Source organism: Oncorhynchus mykiss, chromosome 10 (genome assembly GCF_013265735.2).
Source record: "Oncorhynchus mykiss isolate Arlee chromosome 10, USDA_OmykA_1.1, whole genome shotgun sequence".
NCBI classification, from domain to species: Eukaryota; Metazoa; Chordata; class Actinopteri; order Salmoniformes; family Salmonidae; genus Oncorhynchus; species Oncorhynchus mykiss.
In genome coordinates, this window is record NC_048574.1 from 29974722 (window position 1) to 29989311 (window position 14590).

Below are 14590 nucleotides of genomic sequence, written 5' to 3' on the forward strand. Positions count from 1 at the left end.
TCTTCCTCATTAGAATCTCTTTCCCTTCCCGTCCTTTTCCTCTGTGCGTGTGTGTACAAGGGAGAGTCGTTTAAAGTTACGAGCTAGCAGGTTGCCATTAAGAGTCCAGGCCAGGGCAGCATCTTTATTTATCATTGGGGGAGAGAAACTGAGGAGAGATGTTAAATAGATGAGAACACACACACACTACCTGTGAAATGTTAAGGGCTGTCTGAGCAGAGGAGTGGAGTGGGTCAAGTACATACTGGAACACACAGAAACAGCTTTTTGTCAGACTGAGTCAGAGCTCAAATGCCTGGAAAGTGGAAATGGCCCCCCGGTTCCTCTACAGAACAGAGAAGAGATAAGAGAGAAGTACAGCAAATGGATCAGGCAGAAACATTTTACTCTCTCAGTAACTACTTTACCGAAGGGGCTGCATGGGAAGATACTGAGATCTGAAGTAGATGCCGACTACGTTCGCTCTGTCAGCATAACGAGTCTCTTGCTGTTTAAATTAAGTCTCTCTTGTCTTATCATTATGGAACGCTCAGAGAGAGCAGTGTAAAATTGAAAAAAGGGACAAGGAAGCCTTAATTGTCATTGCTGTATGGCTCTGATGTCTGATTCAATATCCTGCTAGTGTGTGAAACATTTTTCATCTAAAACATCGTGAGCCTTTGGCCTCCCTACTGTTCTAATCTTGTTTCGATGAAAACCGTAGTTTGAATAAGAACCTGTGTGTGTCTTACCGAGTGTTCAGTAGTTTTCCTATCCATCTCTCCAAGGATCTGTTCAGCTGGAGGTCACACAGATGTGCCCGTAACCACATGCACAGTGCACACACAGTATTGTACAGTTTAGCTAACTTGATTTGATTTGATCTTTCTGTCATTGAATGGAGAGATGACTCATGGAGATCATTAGTAATCTCTGCAACAAACGTTGCAAAGGTGTGGCTGGGCAGGCGTTGTGGTTGTGTCTGTGCTCTGTTTGCTTACCCAGGCATTAAGTCAGAAGAAGGAATTAAGCAGCCAGTGATTGAGTGTTGAGCTCAAATGCCTGGCCCAGACCCCTGCATTAATGAGCAGTTAGTCACCCCCCACCCACACCCGTCAATGCCACCCCGGCCCCTCTCATTGACACCCTTTGTTTCCTGCTCACTAATAGAGGATGAATTAGTCCGTTGGCATGACTTCCTTGTGCCACCGCCGTGCCAATGCCTGTCCTCACAGCTCAGCTCTCTGCCTTGTGCCACTGCTTCCTAGCCCACTCACTCTGCATGCTGCCTGTGAGGCTGAGTAGAGGAGAGGAAGATGGAAAGAGACTTTCAGCTAGATGAAAGACATTAGAAGATGAGTCTGCTAAAAAGGGAACCCGTTAGCATTCCAGTGAAGGACAGAACTAGCCACCCTCCAATAAACACTACCTTCTTTCTTTTTTCTTTCTTTTTTACCCGTGTATTTAATAGAAGAATGTTGTATGAGAGAGAATTATTGAATAGAAAAACAAAATATAAGTAGTGCACAATTTAGGACGCAGCCTGTGTGTATGTTTAGGTCAGGCTGGCTGGGCCAGGGAGGCTGTGAGGCCCAGGGCTCAGCCTGGAGAGGGGATGCTTGGTGAGGCTGCAGATACAGAGCCTCTCCTCAGTCCAGATCACAATGGCTGGAGGCAGGCCCCTTTCTCTAATATAACATTATTACTGACTTCTATAGTTGGGGAAGAAAATGGGTGTCATTGAGTGACTGAAACACGCAATCACATTAACACATGCTAAGCACACACACACACACACACACACACACACACACACAAGACACACCTGTCAAATACACACCTTATCAGTCTCACACACACACTACAGCATTGGCACACACACTAGGGCATTGTTAAATATAGCCAGTGAGGTGCTTAGCAGCTGTAACAAATGACTGTCAGAGGGCTCAGTGGTGTTCCGGAGATCACAAAGATGTTGTGTGATTACTGTCTGCTGTCATGGAGCTGCGCCACTCTCTCTGTCTCTTTACCACTCTGCCTCCTTCATTTTCAAGGTGTTGACTGTATTTCCATTCTCAGCACACTAACACAATAAATGTAATTCTACATTTCAAAGGAAGAAAAAAAAAAGACCCCGTGGGGGATTCGAACCTGCACAGCAAGTTGCAGCAATTGTCAAGAACTCAGTGCTCTACACTGTGAGCTGTTTGTGCAGTCATGTTACAACTTGTGATAGTTATTTTGATTATCAGAAGTTGCCGGTGGACTTATGGTAAGGACACTTTTGAGAAAAAGTGTTGGATCAAGTCCAACTACATCAACGATTTTAATTGGCCTATATGGAATCTGTTACCAGATGTAATGATGTACTCAGCTGGTCATCCTCAGGCCAACCTGGCACAATTAGCCACTATGCTATAAGAAAAGCTAGTAGCTAGCCATTTTAGACTCAGTTATAAACCTTGGGTCTAAGCAAATGTTTGAGTATGGCCCCATTGTGGCTACTGACCTCACTGTTACCGTCTGAATGACTGACATCCCTTAACCCCTACTATGGCACTTCAGAATTTTTTATTTGATTTATTTAACCAGGTAGGCAAGTTGAGAACAAGTTCTCATTTACAATTGCGACCTGGCCAAGATAAAGCAAAGCAGTTTGACACATACAACGACACAGAGTTACACATGGAGTAAAACAAACATACAGTCAATAATACAGTATAAACAAGTCTATATACGATGTGAGCTAATGAGGTGAGATAAGGGAGGTAAAGGCAAAAAAGGCCATGGTGGCAAAGTAAATACAATATAGCAAGTAAAACACTGGAATGGTACATTTGCAGTGGAAGAATGTGCAAAATAGAAATAAAAGGGGAAAGGGAAAGGGGTAGTTGTTTGGGCTAAATTATAGGTGGGCTATGTACAGGTGCAGTAATCTGTGAGCTGCTCTGACAGTTGGTGCTTAAAGCTAGTGAGGGAGATAAGTGTTTCCAGTTTCAGAGATTTTTGTAGTTCGTTCCAGTCATTGGCAGCAGAGAACTGGAAGGAGAGGCGGCCAAAGAAAGAATTGGTTTTGGGGGTGACCAGAGAGATATACCTGCGTGCTACAGGTGGGTGCTGCTATGGTGACCAGCGAGCTGAGATAAGGGGAGACTTTACCTAGCAGGGTCTTGTAGATGACATGGAGCCAGTGGGTTTGGCGACGAGTATGAAGCGAGGGCCAGCCAACGAGAGCGTACAGGTCGCAATGGTGGGTAGTATATGGGACTTTGGTGACAAAACAGATTGCACTGTGATAGACTGCATCCAATTTGTTGTAGGGTATTGGAGGCTATTTTGTAAATGACATCGCCGAAGTCGAGGATTGGTAGGATGGTCAGTTTTACAAGGGTATGTTTGGCAGCATGAGTGAAGGATGCTTTGTTGCAAAATAGGAAATCCAATTATAGATTTAACTTTGGATTGGAGATGTTTGATGTGGGTCTGGAAGGAGAGTTTACAGTCTAACCAGACACCTAGGTATTTATAGTTGTCCACATATTCTAGGTCAGAACCATCCATAGTAGTGATGGTAGCCAGGCGGGCAGGTGCAGGCAGCGATCGGTTGAAGAGCATGCATTTAGTTTTACTTGTATTTAAGAGCAATTGGAGGCCACGGAAGGAGAGTTGTATGGCATTGAAGCTTGCCTGGAGGGTTGTTAAGTGTCCAAAGAAGGGCCAGAAGTATACATAATGGTGTCGTCTGCATAGAGGTGGATCAGCAAGAGCGACATCATTGATGTATACAGAGAAGAGAGTCGGTCCAAGAATTGAACCCTGTGGCACCCCCATAGAGACTGCCAGAGGTCCGGACAGCAGACCCTCAGATTTGACACACTGAACTCTATCAGAGAAGTAGTTGGTGAACCAGGCGAGGTAATCATTTGAGAAACCAAGGCTGTAGAGTCTGCCGATGAGGATGTGGTGATTGACAGAGTCGAAAGCCTTGGCCAGATCAATGAATACGGCTGCACAGTAATGTTTCTTATCGATGGCGGTTAAGATATCGTTTAGGACCTTGAGCGTGGCTGAGGTGCACCCATGACCAGCTCTGAAACCAGATTGCATAGCAGAGAAGGTTTGGTATGGAATGTGAATGTGAAGAATGCGTTGCTTGCAGGGGAATCCAGGCAAGAACTCTCTGTATGCATCCAAAATGGCACCTTATTCCCTTTAGACTGCACCATAAAGGGAATAAAATGCCATTGGGGACTTGGCTCGTGTCCCCGTGAGATATGAGATGAGAACACTGCTGTTTTTCATGTTAGAGGAAGCGCTGAGATTTGGAATGTGATAATGTTGTTGGAGTCAGTTCTGTTCTACTCAGAAGATTATCACACATCTGCTCTTCTGATGGGAAACCTGTAATTTTGCTTTTTACCTGCGTTAACATGTTTCTCTCTCACTTCCCCTCTTTGCCCCCCCCCATCTTCTCCCCTCCACCCCACTCTCTCTGTCTCTGTCTGTCACCCCAGGGGACACTACACAGAGGATGAGATCTGCTCAATATCCAACCCCTGCAGAATTGGATGCTTATGCTAAGAAGGTTGCCAACAACCCCCTGACCATTAAGATCTTCCCCAACAGCGTCAAGGTCCCCCAGAGGAACCACGTGCGCCGCACAGTCAACGGGCTGGATACCTCTTGCCAGCGTTACAGCCCCTACCCCCCCTCTCAGGCCAGCTCCAAGGCCGGCCTCCTTGCCATCATCAAGATGCCCGTCATCAAGGGCATCCTCAAAGACTTTGATGGCAGCCGGGTACGCCTGCAACCCTCCGAGGTCATCATGAACCCCCCTGGCCCCGGAGGGCCATACGCAGCAGCAGCCGCCTCGGCCAGCACTTTAAACCTACACCACCCCCCTTCCCAAGGCCAGGGCATGCCCCGGCAGAGCCTGAACCCTCACCCTGGGAGCCAGACTCACCCTCAGACTCTACAACAGAATCACCCCCAGCAGCAGGGTCAGTGCCAGGTCCTCAGACACCCACCCTCCATGCCCCAGCAGCACCCAGAGCAGAGTTTGCCCAGGGCCCAGACTCTGTCCCACCCCCCAGCCCTGGGCCACCCCCAGCCTCCCTCTGGCCCCACCCTCCTGCTCCAGCAGCAGCAGCAACAGAGCCTTCAGCAGCAGGGGCAGCCTCCTCCCGGCCTTCAGGGGGGCCGAAAGCTGCCAGACGCTGACGCGCCGCCTAACGTGACCGTCTCTACCTCAACAATTCCTCTGTCCATGGCCGCCGGCCTGAACCAGGGCCGCCAGCCAGACCTGAGCAGCATCGTGCACCAGATCAACCAGTTCTGCCAAGCCCGGGCTCAGGGGGCTGGGGCCACCTCAATGTGCGAGGGCCAGATCGCAAACCCCAGCCCCATCAGCCGCAACCTCCTCATCAACGCCAGCTCCAGGTTGTCCATGCACAGCCACCCACACCCCAACGTCTGTCCCCCCGGGCTGCCCCCACACCCCAACTGCATCATGTGTCCTGCGAACAAGGCTGCTGCCCCCTCTCACCCCCAAAACAACATGGCTGCTTCTAACATGATGCCTGTTTACCACAATGATATCAAACAGCAGCAGCAACAACAGCATCAACAACAGCATCAACAACATAATCACCAACAGCAGATGCGCTGGAACCAGCAGCAGTTGGCTCATCTACAGCACATGCAGCAGGATGGCGGGGGCCACCCCTGCAAGCACCCCTCTCACATGGGCTACCCCCCAGAGCTGTGTGTGGGCCAGCCATACAGCCTGAAGCCTCCTATAGAGAAGCCCACCCCCTCTCCCCCCAACAACAACAATAATGGCATGCCTGGGGGTCCACTGGCCCACTACACCAGTGGTGGCCACTATTTCCAACAACACGCTGTGTGGAACAGCAGTATCCTGCCAACGCCCAACAGCGACAGCTCCGGGTCTCAGGACCTGTCCATGCCATTCCATGGTGGGCCCCCAGGGGGCTCCACCACCCTAGACTGCGGTGGGCCCCCTGGGGGAGGCCATTACAGGCCCAGGGCGAGCTCCTCCTCCTCCGGCCAGACTAGTCTGGTGCAAACAGCAGATTACTTGGGCGGGGACTTCCAGACGCCCTGCTTCCGAGATCACAATCTGGGGCTGATTGGAAAGATGCACAGGCCTCCCATGAACAGGGTGGGGCCCGAGGTTGGCCCCGGGGACGGCAGAACCGCTCACATCCAGCACCCAGGGTACAGATAAGATAAGCTACGGCCGGTCTTGTCTACACAGCAGTTATCGAAAACCTTATTTTAGTCTTAAAGGAAAAATATGAAATATAATTAAATTAATAAATTAAGTAAAAATTTCTGCTAACATTAAAAAGAGGACAAATTAATATATAATAAAGAGCAGTGTTGGTTTTTCTTTTTCTTGGAGTCTATCTTGCAAGTGATCAGTTGATTTTGTAAATGAGTGCTTTCACTAGGCACCCTCTAGAGAGCGTTTCTTATGTATGTGATTGTCATCATTCCCTACCTTTTTTCCATCCTACCTGTCTATCAGTGTGCCTGGATCTAAGGATACAGAGTTATTTTTACTTCAGATCTGTCCTTCCTTCAATTTCTGCAGAGGATGGATGAAAACTCATTGACGCTTCATGGAAGAAAGAAAAAAACATTCATTTGTTTGTTTTTACTGAGTCGTGTGGGGATTTCTCCTCTGCGATTAGTTTTTTTGGACAAGTGGCTAATGTTCCCTTTTTGCGTTTACTTCTGAAACTCGTAGTGACATCAAGATTAAAAACCTCTTGAAATCACCTTGCAGACGAGATAATGAATGGTTCAGTGTGAAACTGAAACTATCAGTCACTGGACACTACAAAGGACAGATGGAGACACATGTACAAAGAGGCTTTTTCTTTCTTTAGAAATGTATTTATTTGTGAAATAGGACTGTTTTCTGAATCAGGTCACTGGTCAAGGTTGATTCCTCGCTATCATCAAAGTATCTAATCTAATCAGGTTGATGTTTGTACAGAGCATAGATATATACTGTATAGACAGTGTAGACATCTAGATCCAGCAGGGAGCAACATACTGGACTGACTGGGGGAGCTGACCAACTCGCTCTTGCTCAAAATGCTGCAATGAATTCAGGTGTCTGTTACAAACCATTTGTCACCAGTGCCAATTGAGATTGGCAACATGATTGTGGATTAATATATTTTTATTTTAATGGAGTGAAAAAAATAATTAATTCTGTCTGAAGCCTTAAATGGCCAAAGTCACATAATTGACAAGGAAAACGTATTTTAAAAGATGTCATTTTATGTTTCCTATCATTTTTCGTGAACCCGAAAACAACTACTTGAATTGTTGAAATGCGATGTTCTGTTTGGCAGTTGTTTAGTGAAGGCAGTGAGCTAGTTAGCAGGACTAAACCTATCTACTGGAGTGAAATAAATAGAATTGTTACTAATGTAATGTTATTTTAGAAACTAACTATGAACCAAATTAGAGTTTTGATCCTGAGTGTATTTTGTTTTTAATCACTAAAGCTAACTTAGTTGCTACTGATTCTGGTATGAAGTCTGCTGAAAATACCAAATTGATCACTTGCAAGATCACTTGGAGGTTAAAGGAAATTGACTAACTTAAGTGAAACAGCAAATGCGTTGTTTATTTTATTTTACACTGGCTTACCTACTATACTACTGTAACTTTTTAAAGTGTAATGATTGTGTGAGAATGATGCCTGCTGATGCAGGTTGACTATAGACGTGTGTGCATGTGCGTTTTGTATGTATGCAGATGTGAGTGTGTGTCTGTACGTGAGCGTGGTGGACACACTGACCTCCACTTTCTGTTCGCCTCCTTCCCTAACAGCCCTTAAAAAGCCTTAAGTATTTGGTCCTTGGACTTTCCTTTGAAAACATGCATGGTTATAACGAAAACCCAAAATGATGATTATGAGAATGACGATTGCAAGGATACATACAGAGGACCCGCAATTTCTGTTTGTTAATTTGCCTTTTATTTTTATGGGAGTTTTTGTTGAATAGGAAAGGCAATTCCTTTAGAGATTCTTCTTAATTACGAAAACAAGAAATGTAGTTATATTTTGTAATTATATTTTAATCCTACAGGGCCTTGCAAAAGTGTTCATTCTCCTTGGATTTCTTCAAATTTGATTGTGTTACAAAGTGGGATTAAAATGGATTCAATTGTTCATTTTTTTGCAACAATCTATGCAAAATACTCTGTCAAAGTTTAAGATGAATAGAAATGAAATGACTCAAATATAGTCGTGGCATAAGTATTCATCTCCCCGAGTCAATACATGTTAGAAACACCTTCGCAGCGATTACAGCTGTGAGTCTTCTTGGGTAGGTCTCTGAGGTTTACACCTATATTGTGCAATATTATAAACTGGTGGTTAGAGCCCTGAATGATGATTGTCTGAAAGCTGTGGTATATCACACTGTATACCACGGGAATGACCCAAACATTTTTTTACTGCTCTAATTACACTGGTAACCAGTTTATAATGGCAATAAGGCACCTTGGGGTTTTGTGTGATATTGCCAATATACCACGGCTAAGGGCTGTATCCAGGCGCTCCGCGTTGTGTCGTGGTTGAGAACAGCCCTTAGCCGTGGTATATTGGCAATATACCACAAAACCCCAAGGTGCCTTATTGCTTAATTAGCCCATTATTCTTTTCATAATTCTTCAATCTCTGTCAAGATGTTGGGGATCATGGCTAGACAGCAATTTTAGTCTTTTTCATAGATTTTCAGTCATATTTAAGTCAAAACTGTAACTTGCCCACTCAGGAACATTCTCTGTCGTCTTGGTAAACAGGCCAAATGTACACGAGCTATTGTTGTAAGTTATTGTCCTGCTTAAAGGTGAATTCCTCTCCCAGTATCTGGTGTAAAGCAGACTGAAGTAGGTTTTCCTCCAGGATTTTGCCTGTGCTTGGCTCCATCCCATTTCTTTTCATCCTGAAAAATTCCCCAATATTCACTGATGACAACCATACCCATACCATGATGCAGCCACCACCATGCTTGAAAATAAGGAGGCAATTACTCAGCGCTGTGCTGTTGGATTTGCCCCAAACATAAGACTTTGCATTTAGGCCAACGAGTATATTCTTTGCTGTGTTGTTTTTTTTCTTCAGCTTTTTTGCTTTGCCTTGGTGCGCACACAAGATGAATGTTTCGCAATATTTCTATTCAGTATATTTGTATTATTTTCACTCTGTCTTTTAAGTCATTGTGGCATCACTACAAAGTTATTGATCCATCGTCAGTTTTCTCCCATCACAGCTATCAAACTTTTTTTTAAAATCACTAATGGCCTCATGGTAACATCCCTGAGCAGTTTCATTCCTGTCCTGCAGCTCGGTTTAAAGGTTCACTGTATATTTGATGTGTCTGGGTGGTTTAATCCATAATCATTAACTTTACCATGCTTAGCGAGATATACAATGTCTGATTTTGTTATTGTTACCCATCTACCAATTACTGTCCTTGTTTGTGAGGCTTTCGAAAAGCTCCCTGCTCTTTTTAGTTGAATCTGTGCTTGAAATTCAATACTTGACTGAGGGACCTTACAAAATATATTCAGAACCCTTGACTTTTTCCACATTTTGTTACTTTACAGCCTTATTCTAAAATTGATTAAAACAAATGTTTTCCACCTCATCAATGTACACACACTACCCCATAATGCCAAAGCAAAAACAGTGTTTTTAGACATTTTCACTCATTTAAAATTTAAAAAATGGATATCACATTTACGTAAGTATTCAGACCCTTTACTCAGTACTTTGTTGAAGCACCTTTGTCAGTGATTACAGCATTGAGACTTCTTGGATATGACACTACAAGCTTGGCACACCTGTATTTGGGGAATTTCTCCCATTCTTCTCTGCAGATCCTCTCTGTCAGGTTGGATGGGGAGCATTGCTGCACAGCTATTTTCAGATCTCTTCAGAGATGTTCAAATCTGGGCTCTGACTGGGCCACTGAAAACATCCCCACAGCATGATGCTGCCACCACCATGCTTCACCGTAGGAATGTTACCAAGTTTCTTCCAGACGTGACGCTTGGTATTCAGGCCAAAGAGTTCAATCTTGGTTTCATCAGACCAGAGAATAGACCAGAGAATTTTCTTTCTAATGGTCTGAGAGTCCTTTAGGTGCCTTTTGGCAAACTCCAAGTGGGCTGTCATGTGCCTTTTACTGAGGAACGACTTCAGTCTGACCACTCTACCATAAAGGCCTGATTGGTGGAGTGCTGCAGAGATGTTTGTCCTTCTGGAAGGTCCTCCCATCTCCACAGAGGAACTCTAGCTCTGTCAGAGTGACCATCGGGTTCTTGGTCACCTCCCTGACCAAAGCCCCTTCTCCCCCGATTGGACCTTCAATGCTGCAGACATTTTTTGGTACTCTTCCTCAGATCTGTGCCTCGACACAATCCTGTCTCGGAGCTCTACGGACAATTCCTTCGACCAGATGGCTTGATTTTTGCACTGTCAACTCTGGGACCTTATATAGGCAGATGTGTGCCTTTCCAATCATTTGAATTTACCACAGGTGGACTAATCAAGTTGTAGAAACATCTCAAGGATAATCAATGGAAACCGGATGCACCTGAGCTCATAGCAAAAGGTCTGAATACTTATGTAAATAAGGTATTTCTGTTTTTTATTTGTAATAAATGTGGAACCATGTCTACAAGCCTGTTTTCGCGTCGTCATTATGGTGTATTGTGTCTCGATTGCTGGGGAATTGTTTTGATTTAATCCACTTTAGAATAAGGCTGTAACGTAACAAAATATGGAAAAAGTCGATGGGGTCTGAATACTTTCCAAAGGCACTGTGTGTGTATGAGGGAAAGTGGAGGGGTTAGTCATTTAAAAATCATGTCAACCCCTAGTATTTCACACAGTGAGTCATGTAATGATGTGATTTTTTTTTTTTTAAAGCCACATTTTTTATCCTGAACTAATTTAGGCTTGCCTGAGCAAAGGGGCTTAATTTTTCTTCCACTTTGGCACCACAGAGAATTTTGAGTAGATTGTTGGAAGAAAAAACAGGACAAATCCATTTTAATCCCACTTTGTAACACAAAATGTGAAGAAATCCAAGGGGTCTGAATACTTCTGCAAGGCCCTGTATGTGTAGTTACTGGGCTGTAAACAAACCATTTCCCCCCCAGTTTCAAAGCTTCAGTTGTGACTTGTTTATTATACTTGATTTTCTTGTTGTTTAAAAAAAAAATGTGTCTTTGTTTCCTTTACTGTTGCTGTGAAATCCAGGAAGGCTTGATAAGTCTCTTTTACATGTCACTCTGTGGCTGTACGAAAGATAAAAAGGTGAGAGAGTGAGTTGTGCTACTCTTTTTGTAATATTGTAATAATAAAATAAAGTTCTAATTTATGCTTAGAAATGTGTTTTATGGATGTCCTGTTCTTTTGATGCCCAAATGCCGTTTCTCCTATTTGATGAGTCGTACAGAACTTGCAAATATGAGTATTTGAAATACATATGCTCACAACCTTTTACTCAATGAGAACAGATGGAGGAAATTGGACATTCTTCCACCTTATGTTTGTCTCCAAACCATATACCTGTCTGCTCATTGCCCTACAAATCTGCATGGGGTACCCCCTGAGTGCTTGAATTATTTCTTTAGATCAGACAGCATTGCAAGTTTTTTTTTTCTCCCCCATTTTAGTCCCTGAGATTTAATTTCAACAGTAATGTGTGTGAAATAAAGCTTTACCTACATCATCATCACACAGTCATTGATTTTTAGGTAGCACCTCATCTCCGCATCAATCAGGAACAGAAACCTAATTGTAACAGATTCTGCAATTGGACCTAGTTAGGAAGTCAAATCAATCCATGATTAATCGTGCTTCTACACCTGCATTGCTTGCTGTTTGAAGTTTTAGGCTGGGTTTCTGTACAGCACTTTGAGATATCAGCTGATGTAAGAAGGGCGATATAAATCAATTTGATTTGATTCAGGAGGCTATACAGTACATAGGCCTACACTCCTTGTGCCTCACATTGCCGTTTTAACCGCGACCACTGGTATACAAAGCGGTGATTGCACCAATTTCATTCAGTGCTTTGACCGCTTTCCTACTGTATCAAAGCGATCCGGTGTAAAATAGCGACAGGAAGTCACGTAGCCAGAGCAAGCTGTGAAATCGAGAAATCTGCAGGTCACACTGGCTTTGATTTGTCTGGCAGGAGTTCTTTAAAGAGAGCACAGTGGGGGGTACTGACCGACCGCTTTCTGGGTTCAGTTCAGACACTATCGCTCTTGAGAGATTTGAGCAAGGCAGGGGTTGAATCATCAATAGCAACAGGGATATTATTCTGTGACCTATCACTGAACTTTGAAAATGCTTATTTATGTAGCGTTTTCATTGAGACAGTTCACCGAACTGGCCAGAATGAGTCATTGATATATCGATAATAATTTAAGTATGCTGTTAGAATGTGGACAAGAGCAAGACAACGGACGCATGTTAGAACCAGATATAAACCGGGCTCATATAATCAAGAAAGATGACATTGGCTACTTTATAGTGGTGTACTTGATTTGGAGGCCCCAGGCATAGGCCAGTCTGAGGCTTTTATAGTAAAGACATGTAATTTAACTGTAAAACTGTATTCCCTTTGAATGTGCCATGAACACAACCAGTCATGACGTTTTCGTCTGATTGTCAAACAAATCACTTTAAAAAGCAGATTATCTTCTCACGTTTATCCGAAATAATAACAGCATCCGAACAGTGCACTGTGCACCTGCCAAATTTTCTTCAATTCTCAAGATCCCTGACAGATCCACGGACGACGCCATTGCACTGCACACCGACCTCACCCATCTGGACAAGAGGAATGCATATTTTTAGCAACTACAGCTTGACCTTCAATACCATAGTGCCCTTTTAAGCTCACCACAACGCTCACAGCCCTGGGACTGAACTCCCTATGCACTCCAATCAGGCCTTTATTGTAGAGTGGCCAGACAAAGCCACTCCTCAGTAAAATACATAGGACAGACTGCTTGGAGTTTGCCGAAAGGCACCTAAAGGACTCTCAGACCATGAGAAACAACATTCTCTGGTCTGATGAAACCAAGATTGATGTCTTTGGCTTGAATGCCAAGCTTCACGTCTGGAGGAAACCTGGCACCATCCCTACGGTAAAGCATGATGGTAGCAGCATCATGCTGTGGGTATGTTTTTCAGCGGCAGAGACTGGTAGACTAGTCAGGATCGAGGCAAAGATGAACGGAGCAAAGTATAGAGAGATCCTTGATGAAAATCCTTTCCAGAGCGCTCAGGACCTCAGACTGGGGTAAAGGTTCACCTTCCAACAGAACAATGACCATAAGCACACAGCCAAGACAATGCAGGAGTGGCGGGACAGGTCTCTGAATGCCCTTGAGTGGACCAGCCAGAGCCAGGACTTATACCCAATCGAACATCTCTGGAGAGACCTGAAAATAGCTGTGCAGCGACGCTCCCCATCCGACAGAGGTTGAGAGGATCTGCAGATATTAATGGGAGAAACCCCCAAATACAGGTGTGCCAAGCTTGTAGTGTCATACTCAAGAAGACTTGAGGCTGTCATCGCAGCCAAAAGTGCTTCAGCAAGGTACTGAGTAAAGGGTCTGAATACTAGTTTTCAGTTTTTAGACATTTCTAACAGCCTGTTTTTGCTTTGTCATTAAGACTACTGAACATCTAATCAAATGGCTACCCAGTTTCGGCACACAAGAAAATGGCCGTGCCGAAATCCTACCCCCATTCTAATTTCCTTAATTTTGTCACTAGAGTCAAATACTTTCTGTGGCACACATCAGAGTCAAATACTTTCTATAGAACAAACTTCACATCAGGATAGGCAACCCGAAATTAATAATTCATGTATGCGTGTTATATTAAACATAGGAGGGAGTAAAATGTAGGCAAGCAATAAACATTTCAGAACAAGTACTAGTTGAATAAGACATGGGAGAGATGACAAATTTTGCCAAAGATATTTATTTATAGACTAATACACTTGAAACAAATAGCCAAACTGAAAAATGCAGTCATTACTAGTGCCTCCCCCGTGATCGAACTGCCATAAAAAATCTAATGAAATGCAGCCTAACATGATCATTGACAGCTGCCTTGAAGGACACAAATAAAAAATGCTGTCTGCTACTAAGATCAGTGAAATGTAGGCTAAACTGACAACGGAGTGAAGAGCAGAAATCTCAACTAGCAAGCAAGTCGCAGCAATGGAGAATTGAGTGCGTGCACGTTCATGTGGGGGGGGATTCTGGTAGGGGGGAGATTTTTGGCACAACACTGGCCCTCAACGAATATATCCTCCAAACATCGGCTTCTCGGGCATTATCACTTAAATGTAGCCTTTATGCCTACATTCTTAAGCTCTTGATGGTTGCTAGGCAGCTCCCTTTACTACTATCATCCTACTATCATCACCCATCTCATACTACTATCATGACCCATCACATACTACGATCATCACCCATCACATACTACTATCATCACCCATCTCTTTGCAGAACCCACCAC

The 14590-nt window shown here is 44.0% G+C and overlaps 1 protein-coding gene across 2 annotated transcripts in view; it reads left to right on the forward strand.

Moving 5' to 3' along the window:
• LOC110533619 (protein FAM222B) overlaps positions 1-7627 on the forward strand; it is a 60296-nt gene extending 52669 nt beyond the window's left edge. For both annotated transcript variants that reach the window (XM_021618019.2, XM_021618018.2), the window contains exon 3: positions 4494-7627. In XM_021618019.2, the coding sequence (XP_021473694.2) occupies positions 4494-6229 (1736 nt within the window). In that variant the 3' untranslated portion in view covers positions 6230-7627. The remainder of the gene's footprint in view (positions 1-4493) is intronic.
• The last annotated feature ends 6963 nt before the right edge of the window (positions 7628-14590 follow it).